The sequence below is a fragment of the Camellia sinensis genome, chromosome 5, assembly GCF_055761805.1.
Source record: "Camellia sinensis isolate YWXY chromosome 5, ASM5576180v1, whole genome shotgun sequence".
NCBI lineage: Eukaryota > Viridiplantae > Streptophyta > Magnoliopsida > Ericales > Theaceae > Camellia > Camellia sinensis.
This window is the reverse complement of record NC_138965.1, coordinates 172149834-172169375: the sequence shown is the minus strand read 5'-3', so window position 1 is coordinate 172169375 and position 19542 is coordinate 172149834. Positions and strand designations below refer to the sequence as shown.

Below are 19542 nucleotides of genomic sequence, written 5' to 3'. Positions count from 1 at the left end.
AACCTATAAAAAAAATTCAATCACATTCATCATCATCATCATCATCATCATCATCATCATCATCAAGATGAGCGTACAGTGGCTGGTGTTGGACGCCCATTGCTTCTGTATCGGCGCTTCCAAAAGAATCCATCATCATCAGAATTCTGAATATGTCGCCATCAGAATTCTGAATGTAGCCCAAAATAATTTGTTCACCACTGTGTAGCCGAAAAAATGTATTTTGTTCAGAATTGTTTTGTCGAACAATAATGATCCTGTCAGCACTGTATGTCCGAACAAAATTTGTTCATCACTATGTAACTTGAATCCATTCCAATTCACAATACATAACTTAAAATCCATTCCAATTTGTTCAAAATACATAACTTAAATCCATTCCAATTCACTCTTTTCCATTCTAAGTTAGTTTAACAAAGAAAATTACATAACTGACTATCTGCATTAATGTTCGGAACCTATGTATTGAACGAAAGGATTATGTTCAGTACTGTATTACCGAACATAATTCTAACAGTCAGCAAACCAGTACCGAACAGCTCGAACGAAACAAGAACGACCAAAAATGACCGAGAATGTTAATACAAGACAGATAAACTTATTAATGGAACGCCGGTCTCACTAGAATTGTTGTCCTCGTCCTCTATTGCTCTACACAGTGAAATAAGTGATGAAGTATACGTTATATTTGAAGCAAAACTTTCAAGTTCAATAGCGTTGATGATGGTGATGATGGTGATGAAGATGACACATTCAGGATTTAAGATGATTATAAAAAATAATAGAAATTCTCTCTATTTACAGTAAAGTTGTATTTTTATGAACAGAACTTGGTGATTGTACATTGATCTAGGAAATTTCTCTGACTTCACAAACCAAAGAAATTCTCATCTCCAATCCAGAGAAATTCACTTAACCCAAAGAAATTCTCCCTCTCCAACCCAAACCAGAGAAATTCTTCCTCTCCAATCTAGAGAAATTCCAATTTCTGTGATTGGGATGCCAGAGATGGAGGCAAATTTCTCTACTTTAACATCATGGGTAACTTTGTATACATCAAGAAGATAAATAACTAACAAAAAACCTCAATTCAATTCAATGGGATTCTTAAATAAGAACCAACCATATATGTACTAACTAACAAAAAGCAGTTTCTCCTTTTCTTTCTGATTTTTCATTTCATTTATTTTCTTCCCCCTACCCTTCATGCTTTGTTTGGAGAATAGATTTATGTAGGGATTTGTTGATGGAAAAAGTGAAGGGAAAAAAAAAATTCTACTTCATTCACTTTTCCATTCATTTTTCTTCTCTCTCCTCAAATCCTTTTACTAATCCAAAGTTCCAAACACAAACACCTCCTTTCTTGGAGAATAGGCAAAATATGTTTTCTATTAACTTGGTAGCTGAGAAAGAGGATGCTGGAAAGGAATTTAAATTGGAGAACCAAAAATTCACAAAACTGTTCGAACCACAGAAACATGCAGTTCTTCCCAGATCAGGTTGATTTTTCTTTTGGATCCTCCTCTCCAACCAGATCGTCGTAAGTAACAGGTACCCTCATTCTATCATGAACAGATGCTCGTTTCCTCTCAGCATCGGACTGCTCAAGTTGGTTTTGCACATGAGCTTTCGGCCCTCACGTCCGCCGCGAAGAACCTCGGCCGCACCGCGCAAGAGACGAGCTCAATGTCGCGGATCTTCAGTCCGGCGTAGGAGATGAAGATGAACGCCTGGATCGCGAGGGCTTCGGAGACGAAGATGTATGCGATTGCGATGAGAGGGAAGGAGAGGAGGAGAACGAAGCCGGGAATCTCCACTGGGTAAACTTTGGGAAGTGTTGGAAGATGAGGAGGACTGAGAGTCGGGTTGTTGGGGGTGGCAGTGGGTCAGATGATGAAGATAGTATAAAGGATTAAAATTTATCTGATGTATGTTTAGAGGCCTTAGACATCAAAAAATAATTTTGTGCATCTCTTCCATTACGAAAAGTGGGAGAATGACCTTAAACCAAATTTCCCTTTAAAATATTAAAAAAATACAACACACAAATATATAAAATACAATGCACATTAAAATAAATAAATAAACATTTAAAATATAAAATATTTATCCTAAAAAAATAAAATTATTTTTTTTAAAATATTTAAAAAAATAAATCTAAAAAATTACAAAATACAACTGAAAGTGTAGGTGCTATAATGGTGGATGGTTTGTCAGTAATGCCTTCTACTCTCTCGGTAGGACAGTCATAACCCATTCTAGAGTCGGCCGTACCTTACCATCTCTCATGAAAAATCAAAATTCAAAATACATCTCAAAACTTTTTTTAAACTCATCACCAAATAAATTTTTCATTTTCAAAACTAATAACTCAAAATACGACTCTACACTCAAATTATGATTTTAAAAAACAAAATAAAAAAAAATATTTTTAATTTTTTTTAAAATAGTTTTAAAAATAATTTAATTTTGAATTTTTTAAAAAAATTAAATTAAATATTGAATCATGTATTTAGTTATGAGTTTTAAAAATAATTTTTGAATTAAATTTTAAGTGATTAATTATAAGTTTTAAAAAGAGTTTAAATTTTTTTTTATTAGAATCATAATTCTAAAAGAAAACCAAACGCACATTTACACGCATTTGAACTTGCTTAGACATTGACATGATCATATTAGTCTGTGACATTCATGCACACTACAAACTTAGACTACATAATACATTTTCATATCATGAAACTCTACGAACACAGCTGGTATAGTCTTCTAATTCAACACCTCACGTAAAACTGATGGCGAACAAACTATGGGATTTTCTGTTTTTTGACTCTGCTTGATGACATGAAGCTTAAAGAGGGCCGAACCTGCAACTTTCCAAGCGAAGCCGCATTTCTTGACATCTCGATTCCTCTTTGCATAATCATAAGTTATGTTATAAATCGCGAGGGCCTCATTGTATATATCCTCACTGTTCCTTGGACTTTCTTCAAATGCGGCAGCTCCATATAGCAACTGAAATTCAAACATGTTAAATCAATAAACTGCTGGATATAAATTGAGTATAAAAAATGATATATTGATCATCACCTGTTTATATCTCTTCGTCACTGCATTTGCAGCATCGTTCTTTAATTCATCGTCTAAGTTCATAGCCTCACTCATCTCACGTCTGTACTCAGAATACCTCTCATGCCACAACTTCATGTAGGGTGTGGGGATTTCAACATCGAAACAAGGCAATTTCCAGACTTCCACATCTAGAGAGCACAATGAACATAGGTGTAATTCTGTGCAAGCTATGTTTTAAATTTCCCACCACATAATGGGCTGTTTGGTGCAGCAGCTTATACGAGCTCCTTCATGCTAGTCATATTTTATTTACTATCTACCTATCCAAACTAATTTATGATTGATATTGTTTTATGGTATGCCACATTAGCGCTAGAGATGGAGGGAAATAAAATAAAGGATTCCTTGTAGTTTCAAGAGCCTTCAATGGCTCTCTAAATATAGAGCTAAAAAAGAGGGAGCTAAATTAACTATGCATTTAGAGAGCCCATTGAAACAGTAAAAAGTTAAATTAACTAGCTATTTTGCCTAACAAGTCTCATTTGAAGAGCCCATTAGAGTTGCTGGACTTTTTCTTTTTTCTTTGGGTTCAACTTCTACTTACAAGATACTAGACAGAAATTGCTTATTAAATAAGCTGAGAAAAAACTGATAATCTGAAAATTGGTGGAGGTGTTTTGGTTTCTACTTTATGATTATTAACTTTCAGTTTACAAAATGCTACACCAAATGGGCCCAATATTTTGAAGAACTCTTGCAAATATAAACAAAAAACAAAAAACAAAAAACAAAAAAAATATGTGCAAGGATGATTGGCAGAATTCTCACCTGTTGCTGAGAGATCTTGAGATTGAAATGACTCAACCCTCTCATAAATAAGTCCTAAAACAGAAGTAGAGTTATACTTATTTGGCTTTTCCAAGTAATGTGGAAATTTTTCTGCCTTAATTTCGTCTGGAATTACAACCTATTTCAAAAGAAAAATAGAAGGTTAAGGGAAAGAATTGCCAACATCAAGATCATAATTAAACCAATCTTCTGAAATTGAAACTTTCTGTAATATACAACGGTCAATTATACCCCAACGCACCACCTCCAATACCAATAAATAATCTCTTTATTAGAATCCTGCTGTTAATTAAGGTCAAACATTATCATACTGATTTGAGATGCCCAGTTAAGATGACTATCGATTCCACTTAATAGAATCCCATCCTCCACATAACGCGCTGCTTTTCATTATTTACCTATGAAACCTCAAAATCATGAGGATCTAATATGCCACTGAGCAGTGGCAAAACCAGATAAGTATCACACTTCCGACAGAGCAGATATTGTGCCTATTCAAGATTTCAACACAGCACTAGTATTATCAGTTCCATAACCAAGATTTCAAGGCACGACCTGTCACTCACATAGATGTTAAAGATAATGACCCTAATTTCAAAGCCCTTTTTGTTTTATTGTTACAACCATAAACAAATGGTCAGGATAATCATTTTCAGCAGTGTTGGTAGCTGGTTGACAGTAACCTGATCTATACCATAAAAGCAGGATCCTTGAAAGTTGAAATCCACATACAGCTCAAGACAAAAGGAAGAGCATTGAAGTGAGTCTGACACAGAAATGTTGGGGGCAAATTGCAAGTAGTATACATAGGAGAATTGCAAAAGTCATAGCCAGGTGCACCATAATTGAAGAAAGTAAAACAGGGACCCCAGACCATTAACACATCTAAAGCTCAAATCTTTATCTAGAAAATATAGAAGTTTCAAAACTAACCTTTTTCCCACTCTTGGGAGCATCTAAAGCATCATAGTATATATCAATCAAATGGTGCATTGTTTCTTTCATGCGGTCCTTCTCATCAGAACTGCTGTCCCCCAATATAAGAAGCCGATCCATAAATGCCAGCCAACTATCAGCAGCCACACTCATATTGTAACTGGAATAGCAAAAAGTACTTTAAAACATTAGCAACATGGATAAAAACTTAGGTCTTTCTCATTATGACAAGTCAACAGCACAACACAGGTTTGTTCAAATAAAGAGGTCGTGTCCTGGAGCAATGATAAGCTCTATGCTAACCACTCCAAGTGCAATGGCACAAGCTCTAGTCACGGGAATCAAACTCTCCACAAAAATGTGAGGGTAGGTCTACCTACCTACTACCTCTCCTAGACCCCACTATAAGCGGGAGCCTTGTGCACTGGGTACAACCTTTCGGTTTGCTTAAAAGAGCCTGCACTAACAACTTTAGTGGACACAGATGGTTTACAAATAAAAAGGAGTCCATAATCTATTTCAACCTCAAACTGCTCTGAAGTAGCATATCTGAGACTAGATTATCCAGTCAAGTCACAAGTAGTTTAATTAAGGGCGACTTGATTCCTGTGCCATTTGGGAACAGGATGACGTTAGCCAATATTATTACAAAGAATATATGGGGTGGAGGTGGGTTTGGGGGATAAAACATCATGTCAGCTTCTTGTGACCATCTCAATGAGTGACTAGGTCACAATAACTAGGTATCATTAGCAAATCAACACAGATTACAGCAGATGTTGATAGCCTGATGGTTACTGCTTCATATACAGGTAAACCTCAAAAGTTCTTATATAATGAATGCAAACTTCATTAAAATCAATCTGTAATAAATAAAAAATAAAAAAAAAAAACAATTCCAAACTTGCAGTTTCTGGAGGTCGTGAGCTATGACACCAACACACAACAAATAACTTCCAGAGTCTTTACCATAAAATTCAAAAACACCCCAGCCCAAAGAAATAACCTTACAAAATGTTGAACCATTAATTCAGTGGTCAACCAGTAACTAGACATGTAGCATGCTCATAACAACATTCAAAAGTTCAATTAATCACAAAATGAAATGATATAATACAAGCAATAGTTCAAACACAGCACAAGGGTAGGCTCAATTCATAGATATACACATTACAGCCACAATAAATGACTTTGGCATTAAACAGAATTTCCACTATGCATAACCAAAATGTTTCAGATTAATGAACTGCATTTGCAAACCTTCGCTGAAACCTTGTTCTTCTGAATAGCTGAAAAAGCTCATGTTCTAATTCCTCAGCCGAAAGCTCACTGGGCTTTTTTGTGTTGCATGCATTTGGTGTTGAATAGATACGGCTCCAAGGATTACTCGGTTTGAAACACCTCAACAGCTGAAGAATGCAACCAAAAACATTCAGTTGTGAACAAATTTCAATTATACCAACCTCGGACAATACTCAAGCTATAAAATAAACTTCTCCGTCAATTTTTGTGCAAACATTATCTGTCATTCAAAATAAAACAACAACAGACCACCTCAAAGACCAATGACAACATATAGGCCACGTTTGGTAGCAAGACAAAAGAGGCGGGATCGGATTTGTTATCCATGGGACCCATGTATACCACATTTGGTTGCACAACTTGACAACGGGGTAGTGTGGCCGGATTGGACACTATATTCCACAAATGGGGGACAACTCAATCCTATTGGGGGAGGGGGGACACAGTGGGATAGGATAAAACTTATAGACAAAATTACCAAGCATACAATGATACAACCAACCATGGCCATAGGAAAAACATCAAAACTATAAAAAGGAAATTAAAGGCCGAAAGAAATGAATTTACAACAGAGAACCTAATGCACGTATGTTGCACCCAGATTTCCTGAACCCAGGGTACATTCAAAGAAAACAAAATCTTGGAATTAAACAAGGACAAAGATTTATGCAGTACTAGTACGCAGCAGACGGATTAAGACTCTAATCTAATGATGAATATGGTTCAAAGTTTAAAGACTAGCATAGAGTTTGTAACATATATGACACAAATAAAATACAAACAAAAAAGAATTTTCAAAGCAGCCACCAAACTGCATAAACAATAAATCAAGCATTGAGTGCACTGGCAATACTAATCAATCTTGCGTGCAGTATCTAAATTATATAGTGGATGTTTGGGAAGTGGATTTTTTGTAAGTTTTTTTAGTTGTAGGATATTATTGAAGAAAAAAAATTGTGTTTGGGAAGATAGTTGGGTTTTTTTGTGATTGGATGTGATGTTTGTGAGATAAAAAGTGAAATGATTATGGGGTTTGATGTGATATTTTGTTTGGATTGGTTTTTTTTTTGTTTTGTAACCAATTTGTCTTTTAGTGAAAAAAAACAAAAAAAAAAACCAAAACCCAAACTTTTCAAACAGCGCCATAGTTGCTGTGAGCATAAAAAATCATAACCTTTCAAAAATGACAGGAGATTGAAGAATCTCCTTAGTCTTCAATCACATAAATGCAATACAAGCTATAATCTAAAAAGTAAGCAACCAGTGAGGGAATGTTTGCCTTGACAATGAGATGAAACGGACAACATACTGATACTGTACATAAAGACAGGAACATGTACACATACAAGCATAGATATACATCACGCGACAAAATGAGTCGGGTAAATGTAACATCAATGTTTATGTTTAATCAGCATGTGCGTTGAAAAAAAGAATAGAATAGACATGTAACGAAGTATATAGTTGTGGTTTTAGACAGTAGAGTGAAGGGAGATCCCATGAGTGTCTATTTTCAAATGTTATATGGTTCATAGCACCAAAGTATGTATTCTACAGAATTATATACCTGCAATTTTTTATACCTGCATATGGTTCATATGCATGTACAAAATCATATAGCAGTAAATTTTTTTATAAGGACACCTCAAATATAATCTAATACTCCAAACGCTTACAAAAAGATATTATTGTTAAGTGCTTTCAGAATTCATGGTCTAAGGCCCTCACTGAGAAGTAAGACCTCCTACAGTCCAAGGTTGATATATTGGGTTCAACTCCCACAATAAACACACTAACATTTGGATGAATTCATAGGAATAAGAAGTCAAAAACCTTTTAGAAAAATCAATCCAAAACTTACCCTTGCCTAATACTTAAATTCATAGGGATTTTGCTCTAAAATATAGAAATCAGGGGATTAAACAGTAATTGGCTTCCTCTTGTGACAGATTAGGTATCCTAGAATTGCTACTGTGACATCCTTTTGGCTGAAGCTAACCTATGTCACATAATAGTGCAAGGTGCAGTACTATTTTACATCCACAAGAGTCCCAGAATATTTCAATGATGAAACTTCATGTCAAACAACATAACAAGGTTTACTATTTGAAGATTCTCATCAAAAAAAGAAAAGATCCATAATATTATTAAAATATTTATCTAAAAAAATAAATAAAGAAGAAGAAGAAGAAGAAGAAGAAGAAGAAGAAGAAGAAGAAGATCAACTGCAATGCTAGTAAAAACACACAATGAATCAGACAAGGCACCACTTCTGGACTCATAGAGTACCTGTGAGATCACCACTAGTCCCAAAAGCTTATGCTGTTAGCGAATAGGCCTAATAATATAAGTCATTCTGAAGTTATCCAACACCTTCCCTCATATGTAATCACATCTTACACATAGAGATGCAAAAGACATACATAGAGAGAAGCATAATGCAAATGGGAAACAAATGCAAACAGAAAAACTAGAACTCAAGACCTCCACCAACATGAGCTCCAACACAATGTCAGAGTCATTAGTCCCAAAATGCTTTTATGAGTCCAACAATGTATATCAAGCTATTCAATATACCAACTAATAACAACCCCCACACATTGCAATTTTTGAGAAACCAAGATAAATAGTTCAAAACCCAATGTACCCAAAATTTAGTCTCCTCTTTTGCCCTCAAGGAACTAACTGTTCCATCTGTCCCTAATGCTTTCTCGAATTATGAATAGACTGCATGCTCATGTGTGCCACCCACTAGTTGATAATTATTAGGTGTCAGCATCCTCAATATAAAAAAATTCAATTAAAAACAAGACATCTAAAGAAAGAAAAAACATACAAGTAATAAGAAGGAAAAAAAGAATGGAGTATAAATGTCAACCTCAGGGTTCCTGGAGACCCAATACATATCCCCATCAAAATCACCATTTGCAATTTCACTGCCTACCGATCTTCGGCCCTTAGTTGAGAAAAATATAGCATACTTGGCATTTCCAACAAAGTCTTCCAAGGCCTTTACATAGACAGCTTTCAAAACATGAATATCCCCAAAGTGAAGACCAGGGTTCCTGTACACTAATACTTGCCCTGAAATTTGACCGTTTTCCCTGCATATCTCAGTAGAATAGAAAAAGATAAAATGATTATCTTCTTCATTTGTTCTGAATTCTTATGTAATTGCATAAATAATCACACAAGTTTCAATTGTAATTACTTACATAAGAAACTAAATTCTTGTATGAATACAATTCATTTATCAACGTGTCTGTCTCCACGGAAATTTTGGTTCAAAATTATTTGATACGTGACAGCCTTTGGAAAGTGGATATCATGACATTCAATTTTTACTTTTTGAGCTTCTTATTACCATCAAATAATTTGCTCAACTAAGTAACAGTTAGATATTATAAACATCTTGGCAATGAATATACATACAGGATAACACAAACTTCATCACTATTTAACTCTTCAGTTGGATCAGCTGTGCCCATTAAGTAAAAGCTTTCACTAATAGGAAGCTTTCCTCCTTTAAGCCCCTTTCTTTCTTCCTTTGCCAACACAGACAAACGATATTGTATGTACGGTTCATTCAAAGGAGTTCCAGATAAAATCATTCGTGCCACAGTAAAATCATCATCCATTTCTCCATGATTAATGGCAACTGCATGAAGAAAGACATTACAAAAATACTACTTAGAAAGAATCAGCCATTATGGGAAAGAGGGAAACCAAAACACAAGAACAAAAGGGGCTAAATTACGGAAAATGGATTGGAGTGGATCACATTCTGGAGATGTAGAAGGGAGACATCAAATAAGAGAAAGAAAAATTAATAAATAAATAAAACAAAAAACCAAAAAATATTATCAACACATTAATAAACAGGAAAATCTCCATACTTGATGTCAACACAAGCAAAGAAATAGGATTAGAATTTACAACAACTTTACAGTAGGAAATAGGATCTTGAAAAGTACCTTTTAATGCAGCACGCTTATTGGAGTAAACACACTGAGCATCTTCCAAAGTATTTGTCAGTATATCCAAAAAGTATTCTTTTGGGACCCCTCCATAGCTAAGAAGTGCAATCAAGTTTCTTGACAGATAATTTTTCTTAGGTTTATTGCTGGAAGATGAAACATGAAACTTGGGAGTGTCAATTTTAACAATAGTATCCAAACCTAAGATAATTTACTTGGTATGTCCTATCTCTATCATGATAAATTATTGTCATCCTAAAGTATTATTACGATACCAATTATGGAATTTGGAACCCCAATCCTAAAGTAAAAATTAGATAGATTTCCTGGTCTAACTCAAGTACAATGACAATTTGAAGTTGTAGAGCATTTATATCAAGTGCCACTACTAGTACATGGCATAGTGATTGTTAAGTCACAAATTTTCCAAAAAGCCTAAGATTCTAAGAAATGAGCCCAACAATGTCTGATTCATTGTGTGTTTTTATGTATTTGTGTATATGCTTTCAAAAAAATTCCACATCCAAGAATCCTTCTTAATTGTAGTGTTCATACATATTTGGTGGTCGTAAAGGAAGACCTCATGGCAATATGTCAACTGAATTAAGAAAATTTAATAAGAGACATTCGAATTATATATGACCACAGTATTAAGTCAATTTTCAAGAAAAATATATACCTAATTCCAACTATCTCCAGTGAGTTAAAAGTTTGCACATTTGAGAGTCTTGAATCCGCCTCAACCTTTATCATTGATGACCTAACCTGAATTGTTTTTTCCGGAAGCTGCAAATATTTAAGAGGAAATTTGTCAACTTAAAAACTTTAAAAAAAAAATAAAAAAAATAGAGGCAAAAAATTAAACCTGTAATTCAAAAGTCAGAATATTGTCAATAGCAACAATACAGTGATTAACAAAATGTTTACAACAAACTCTTCCTTTTTGGAACATAAGGAAACTAATTGATTTTTCCATAACCTATTATCCACAGCTCACGTCTCCACCATCATCAACAACTCTATTGCCACTAAAGCACACTGTCAAATAAATGGTTGGATTTCTATTTCTCAAATTTCTTTCTAAAGATTTTATGACCCTGACATCATGTTTGACAGTCACAATCATTTGATCTCAGTTCGTTTATAATAATCATGTCTATGTGAAGTGGTACAAAATATGAAGGAATAATTTGTGTTGTGAGGGCAACAAAGGTAAGGAAACCTGTGAATAGTTATGGGCCAAAACGGGGTGAGCTCAAACATGGTGGGAGCAGAGCAAGTTTGGGTAAAGAAGGCAGGGGTGGCAGCATCTGGTACCCAATCTTATTGCCATTCCTTATAATTCATTTGATTTGGGCGAAGTAAAAAATAGGAACGGAACCAGGATTTTTGCCTTTGGAGGATGGAGGACGGGGGGAAAACTATAACTATTAAGATAAGCGGAAATGATAATATTTTCATTTCATTTGTTTAAATTCTTCATCCACAAAACTGAATAACAAATAATGAAAAAAAAAATACAGAAAATAGTAACTAAAAATTATCCATATAACGTCCTCAACCACAAAAATAAAATATCAAATTATAACTACATATTTTCAATTTTTCATAGCATCACAATTGCTGCCAGCCAATTTGGATGGCCAAGTAAGTTAGGAACTAAATCAGGTTTGACAAGGCCGGAATATAGCAGCACCACCAGAATTAAAATATGTCCACATGCCAAGATTAAAATACATTCGAAAAAATTGGCAATACATACCTTTCTATTGACAAGAAGGGTGCCCTTGACAGCACGTCCATTGTAAAACAAACGGATTTGCATCAGCAAAGGCTGTGAAAAATGCAAATGACAAGTCCAAAATCTTAATTAGAAAGATTAAAAACATTACGTCATCAATAACATATTAACATACAACAAATATTAAAAACATACCGGCTCCCTGGTATGAGCTTCCGACCCTCTCAATTCCGGTGATTTCTCCTCACAATTGGCATGATCAAGAAATCTCTAAAGTTAAAAAATGTTAGAATCCAGATGATTTAGCAAGAACATACAATAAATGTAACCAGCCATGAAATAGTAACAAACACAACAGGCACAGAATGTCATATCTGCTGCATGAGATGATTTATGTGCACCATACCCATCCACACACACTACCATACATTGAAAATGCAATATATTAACAAACTTTTGATGACCTTTTCATTGGATGTTAGTTTAAAACATATTAACAACCTTCTCCATTGTAACCTTGTATAGCAGTAAACTGATACCTTCTTTCCACATTTGTATCTGTCATTGAGAAAGTCTTAAGAAACTGTAAATGCATTCATGCAAATTTTTTATTTATACAATTATATATTTTATTTTATTTTTATCAATGACAAAGAGAAGATTATCACAAAAGAAAAGAAAGAGATACACAAAAGGTGCAAGGATGACAAGAAGTCCACCAAATGGGAAAGGGAAAAAACCAAAAAAATTAAAATCACACATGGTTCTCCAATCTCTACTAGTTAAAAATAAATGAATCCCCTTAAAACTAGAAGGCACTGAAGCTGAAAAAGTAGCCAAACAAAAAAATTATTCCATAAGCGCCCAATCTTTTCTAATTTATCTCAAAGACTCTGAAAGTTCCTTTCCAACCCAATAACATATTTCCAAAGGATCCAAGGCTTTGTCATAGGACGGAAGCCCCTAACAACAAGCACTCTCCACCATAGGGCCAATATTAGTAGGCAATGCAAAAATAGGTCATCAATACTCTCTACATCCCTCTTACACATGACGCCATTGCGGATATAATAGCAATTTGGTCTCCTTTTCATAAAAATAATCATTGGTATTAAGTATCTTCTGAGCCACGATCCATGCAAAAAGAACTTTCAAGATTCATTTGCACTCCAAATCATTTTATGACGATCAAAGACCAGCGCATTTGGGTCATCAATTTTCTTATCAGAAAAGGACTTACATGAAAAACTCTCAATGAATGAGAATCCATAACTTGTTGGGATTTATATCATGTCTCGCCAACGCGAACGGAAGCACACCCACGCACACACCAAAGAGAAAAATAGTCACATAGATTTACGTGGTTCGGCCCAAATTGCATACATCCACCGGAGTGAGAGCTTCCATTATATGAACAAAATAGAGAATACATGTGAGACGACCAAAACACTCAAAACCTACACCACTACCTGAACTTATGCTCAAGAGTAGTTAAGTCATTGCTCACCTTGGTGCCCACCGTATTTTTTGTCTCATGCCTTGCATCTTTATTTTTTCCCTCACCTCAACCTCTCAATCTCTCTTAAAGAAACCCTATAATCCACATGACTATTTATAATAATCTACCCATGAGAATCCTAGTTCTATATAATTAAGTAACCAAATCCTATATATATTAGGTTTCCTAGTAGATTCCAGACTCTACTATCCCAACTCAAATACATGTATAAACCAACCTAATAATTGTATAGGGCCCACATTTATCACATGGGTGGAGTAATCCTACCACAACTTCTTGTCATTTGGTTGAATTGTTCAAAGAAACACTTCAAGGATAGATAACAAAGAAGCAAATTCATTAACTTCAAGATCATTAAGATTTCTGAAAAAGGGAAAACAATAGTGCACCAATTATGTTACAAGCAAACAATATACACATAAAATTGGCCTACAAAGCTTAACAGAACCTTTCCAACTAAATCATGGGTATCAAGGGGGAAACGAATTTGTGACTTTGCCATTCAAAAAGGAAGGGGGGAAGGAAGGGAATGCATCTTAGCTTGTCCAAGAATGTGATTCTAACAAGCATCCATCTAAAATGGTCCCTCTTTTTGACTAAATTATAACATATTAACATAAATAATTACATTCCCATATGACAATTAAACAAGATAATTATTATTGTATATTTATATAATCGGGGACAATGTTAGCAAATAAATTGACCTCTTATCAAACCACCAGAACCTACTCTTTCAATATACACCCTTTTCCTAGCTAGGAGAAATAATGGGGATTTCTCAATCTAAAATTAGAGGGTAGAAATTAGAGATCGAATCCATTTTTAATATAGACTTTCTTGCCTCCCTAACCCATCAAGGACAAATCTCAACCTTGCTTGGATACTTCAAGAGTCCACAATTATTCACCAACAAAATTGACAGATGATGATGTTGAGGGTTTCATTAAGAAACTTGCTATACAATTAGAGTTTCCCATCAAAGCTTTTCTCTTTGTGCCTCATGCGTACATATACAACTTAGACATAAGCACACAAGTATAACTGTCGTCCAATCTAGACGTTGGAGACTTCCCATATCTTCATATCAAAAGTAAACTCTCTCTCCCATAACAAAAAATAGTAGGTATTGTCTCTAAAATCATTTCTAAAACAAACAGCCAACTGATACTAAGGTTCATAACCAAGTCAAACATCATGTTCATCCAACCTTCTAAGGGGTTATTAAAAATTAGGTGATAAAAACACGTTAAAATTGTTGGAATATGTCCACATCGCCTAGAGTTGCCCCATCTGTGCTTGTTATAAAGTTCTACTTTCTCTCTCCTTAAGTGTGGCCTGAGCTTTTCAATTTAATATCAGAGCTTGGTTGGGCCTTTGACTAGTGTGCCGTTTGTCCGGCTACTGTATGTTCTCCAGTTTCCCTCTCTTTAATACCTGGGTTTTAAGGAGAAGTGTGGGCTGGGCTTTTCAATTTGGTATCAGAACTTGGTTGGGCCTGTAATTGGTGTGCCTTTTGTCCGACTAGTGTATTTTATGGTCCAAGGTGTGTTGGAATATGTGCCCCATCTGTGTTGGTTATAAAGCTCCCATTTCCCTCTCCTTAATACCTGGGTTTTAAGAAGTGTGAACTGGGTTTTTTAATTAAAATTGTAAAAACTCCCATACAATGAGATGAGAGACAACTAAGATCTAATCTCAACTGAACAGTCCTGGCAATTCATGAAACCGGGGCCAAATATGTCCCTACATCCATTGATCTACCCCTGGAAACCACGGCCAATCTAAACGAAAGTAATGCAAGCAACTTGTGTCTACCCCTATAAACCACGGCTAATCTAAATGAAAGTAATGCAAGCAACTTGCTAAAAACAAATTCAAATTCTCTTTTCATTTTAAGTGACGATAACATATGCATTGAGACATAGACCAAGGAAAAAGGGGAAAAAGGCATCTTTAACAATTTGGAGAGAGAGTAGTTTTCCAAAAGATTCGCAAGTTGAGGACAGGTATACTTCTGGTCCTGGGCTTCATAAAGTAAAACTTGAAGATCGAACATTCAAAACATGTAGATTTAAGTTTTTTGCACAAGTTCTATGTGGTTTTTTCTTTTGTTTGATTTTAACAGTTAGAAAAAAGAAAAATGAGGAAAATGATCTTATAAACGAATCTATAAAATAAAATAAAAAATTTGTCTTATGACCGTTGCGGCCTTTACTTAACAACGGCGGCCATTATGGCTATGAATTTCAGTCACACCACTATAGCAGCCGTAATAGGTGGTGTTACGTAACAATTGTGGCCGCTTTTTAAAACCATGATCATAATTTGATAAAATCTTAATGCTGTAAAATTACATCAAATTCACTATGAGAAAGATGCACTCCAAGTTTTCACTCAGCATCTTCTTGCTGCAGTAACTCATTAAAAAAAGGGAAGAAAGAAAGGGAGAAGATGAATTCTTTTTCCACATATAGCAAAAATGTATGTATAATGACCAACTAAATGCAATCGATGCATTATTCAAACTAGTAATAAAACAAATGGTCAAAATGGTAGAAAAGTTTACTTGTCAAACATTAATGCAATACTGAGTACTTAACTGAGAGAGGCACCAAAGAGGGGGAGTCACTAGATCTATTTTGGTCAAATACAAGGCTAAAAGGCTTTATGAATGAAAAGGTAGAAGCAAATGATATATGCAAAATAAGATAAAGTCAAAAAAAAGTAATTCTCTATTAAACATTCATATGGACTAGAAAATATGCACTCAGAGAAACCAGTCAAAATCATTAACCTCAAAATTTTCATCATTTATAAACTTTGCTCTGGAAAAATCTTTGGGAGTCTTCAATGCAATATCTTCTGAAATATAGCCAGTTCCGTCAGTATGTATAAGAGGTTCTCCATCTTCATCATAGACAACACACCCATTTTCATCCTGTAATTTAAGGAAACACCAGTTATTTGGCTTGACAAACGGATTAAAGAAGAAAAGCGTAGATCTACATGGTGGTGCAAGTGAATATTAATGGAGAAATGAGACGAAAGATTATACTCGGCAAGAAATATCTTCAATTTCTTCAATAGTGATGGAAGCAAGATCGACTTGAAGTTTTATCGTCTTTGATAAAATAAGGGAAAACCTGCATTAATGTATAGAAACCCCATATTTCAAAATAGAGAAACTCCATATTTCATAAAATGGCACTCATATATGGATAACAAACAGGAACGTCTAGGCAGTATACCTAGCCATATATTTTGCAAGGCTGGAGACCATTTGTACATGCATGAAGAGACACCTTGCTTCATGGACTGTTTTCTTAGACAAAATGTAAGATTCTGTCTCATCGCAAGGAGCAAGAGACTCCATTCTTACAAAGTAGCATTTTACAGCTGATGAAGTTGGGCTTTTCTTCTTCTCCTCTTTGCCTCCATCTTTGAACACTGATCAATAACAAGAGTGAGACACATAAATCACCATGTTGGGACACTTGATAAACTACCAAGAAAATGCGTGGAAAAAATTATGTGTTTCCAAAGTTATTCCAGTTTCCTCAGTAGAATCGCTTTGTTAATGTCTCTGGCAACATACCAATTGAGAAAAAAGACAGCATTTAGTTTCAAGATTGGACACTAGTGACCTGACCAAAGATATTGGTTCTGGCTTAAGAAATGCACAAAGAACAATCGGGCTGCCAAAGGCCCAGTGTTGGGGGCAGTAAATTAATAACATGGCTATTAACAACTCAAAATCTGCAATCCTACAAGTTTAATGGAGGACCATGGACAAGGATCCGTTGAACCACAAGATCTTCAAAATAAATGAGACAATAACTCCTTCCTGTAAAATCCACTTCCATATTTTTACTAAGAAGACCCATATAATGATTTAAATTTAAAAAAATAAACAAATAACAAATAAAAAGAAGGAAGGAAAGAAAAGAAAAAAGAAACCTGGATAAATCACTATTAGGCCCTTCTGTGAAGAGCTCTAGATGGTTGGTTGGATTATATGAATCAGAAAACAGTACTCTAAACGTATGATTATATGAATCAGAAATTTAGACAAACACTCACACCTAACACTCGTGCCCAAGTCCATGTAACATAGAAGGAAAAAAAACAAAGAAACAACAAAGAATGTGTTAGCTTGAATCCATAACAAATACAGTGAGTACAAATTAAACTATGGTCATCATAGCTTGAATCAATGTGTCCCAACTAATTTAGCATAGAAAATCAAGACTGCAGTTTTGAGATGCTTCACATCAAGAGCATGAAAAGAAAAATCACCAAAAAATCGAAAGCGCCTCAGACCAACAAGAATTCCTTCTTCAGCAATCTTGTTGAATGCAACATCATGATTACTAGAACCAGTCACCCAATTATTACAGCTAGTGGCCTCTTCGACAAACTTCACAATCAGCACATTCTGATCTCCTAATTCCCTTTGTAGGTGAGTTCTGGTGCTGTTCAAATACGGTCCCTGAGTTATAAAGGCAATGGACGTCACAATTGAAATATTTAATAGAATAAACACTAAGATTTTGTATGAGAAATCTCAAACAATAGTCTACAAATACACCACAGATAAAACACACTAAGTTGCCAGCCATTATTAGAAAGTAAGAAAAGTAACGCAAGTCTATCTTGTCAAAGGAAGAACAAGCAAGGATATAAACACCAACCAAGGTGGAAGAGTCAAGAGTTAAAGTGACTAAAGAGCATTTTTTTTGTTTTTGTTTAATGACAAATGAAGAAAACTTAAGTTCCAGTTTATGTTGAATATAGAAATTAGAATACATAAAATCTTTTTATTTTTAATATTATGTATATAATGTGTAATTGTGTCAATTACTGATTTAGTATTGTTTCCTTATTTATATTGTTTCCTAAATTGTATCATGAATCTATTACATATACATAGCCTCTACAACATTCATGGATAAGCCAAATAATTCTTTTCATTCTTTTTAGTATCAGAGCTAGGTTAAGTACTTAGTAATTTTGCTTCACCCGCGGCCAACAGCCTTACCTTGACCGTCCACCAGACCTCAATCCATTCCATTGCCATATTTTTTTTCAGTATCACTTCGTGGTGATTTCTTCCTCTATCCCCATCTAGCGCACAACGCAAGTCGCCCCCTTGGCGCACCACCTAAGCCGCCTCTTTGACGCATTTTCTAATAAGCCACCCCTTGGCGCACTTAGTCATCTGTTGCCATCTATGAAGCACGGACACGGGCACGGGCACTAACACCGACACTGACACTGACACGGGACACGACAATTTCCAAAAAATGGGAACACGAACACAGCAGGAGACACGCCGAATTTTTTTTTATTTTTTATTATATAGTGTTATGTAGATTCATATTATATTCATCCTACATCAAAATTAACAAACACTAACATAGTAACATTAATTCAATAAATATAACTACTACATTTAAACAAATTAATAGGTCATCCATTCACAAAAAAGTCATAATAAATGATAATAAGAACTAAGACGAAAAGGGGAAAACATTCAACATTCAACAATATTTTTCACAAAAACACTAAATAAGAGAGGCAAAAGAAGGGAACAAAAAAACAAAAAGGCGAGTCCCGCCGTGTCCCATGCCGTGTCCCGACATGGACACGCGTGTCCTCGCCGTGTCCCTATAAAAAAATCATTAAATTAAAGGGGCATGCCATCTGGTGTGTCCCTAGCGTGTCCACATGTCAAACACCACCACGGCACCGATTTTGGAGTGTCCATGCTTCATAGGTTGCCATCATCGTTTAACACTACGTCATAAGTTATGTGTGTGCCACACTTGCTAATTCAACAACCAGTTAGTCTTTATAATGGTCCAACATGACCCCTTAAATTATCCCAACATTGATTCCGGTTAGTTCCTATAACGGTCGGGCATGACCCCGTAAATTGTCCCAACATTAATTTCGGTTAGTTCCTACAACGATCCGGCATGACCCCTTTAAACTGTCTCGACATTGATTTCGGTCAATTTCTTCTAGGGCAATTCAGTCCTTTTTTTCCCCTTTCTACAGAGTGGTGATGATGTATTGAGCAGTTTTTTGGCCTTTTTTATTTAGTGGACTATCAAATTTGTTCGATAACATTTATTTAGACTAGC

General features: G+C 35.1%; 1 protein-coding gene across 2 annotated transcripts in view; it reads right to left on the bottom strand.

Annotated features, from left to right (window-relative positions):
• Window positions 1-2633: 2633 nt before the first annotated feature.
• LOC114293441 (putative RNA-dependent RNA polymerase 5) overlaps window positions 2634-19542 on the bottom strand; it is a 29525-nt gene continuing 12616 nt past the window's right edge. For both annotated transcript variants that reach the window (XM_082870441.1, XM_082870442.1), the window contains exons 5-19: window positions 17693-17885; window positions 16645-16843; window positions 16452-16539; window positions 16191-16334; window positions 12070-12144; window positions 11896-11967; window positions 10813-10919; window positions 10131-10279; window positions 9589-9814; window positions 9035-9260; window positions 6115-6263; window positions 4852-5014; window positions 3898-4036; window positions 3088-3257; window positions 2634-3012 (exon numbers count right to left, since the gene is read on the bottom strand). In XM_082870441.1, coding sequence (XP_082726567.1) covers window positions 2767-3012; window positions 3088-3257; window positions 3898-4036; window positions 4852-5014; window positions 6115-6263; window positions 9035-9260; window positions 9589-9814; window positions 10131-10279; window positions 10813-10919; window positions 11896-11967; window positions 12070-12144; window positions 16191-16334; window positions 16452-16539; window positions 16645-16843; window positions 17693-17885 — 2346 coding nt within the window. In that variant the 3' untranslated portion in view covers window positions 2634-2766. The remainder of the gene's footprint in view (window positions 3013-3087; window positions 3258-3897; window positions 4037-4851; window positions 5015-6114; window positions 6264-9034; window positions 9261-9588; window positions 9815-10130; window positions 10280-10812; window positions 10920-11895; window positions 11968-12069; window positions 12145-16190; window positions 16335-16451; window positions 16540-16644; window positions 16844-17692; window positions 17886-19542) is intronic.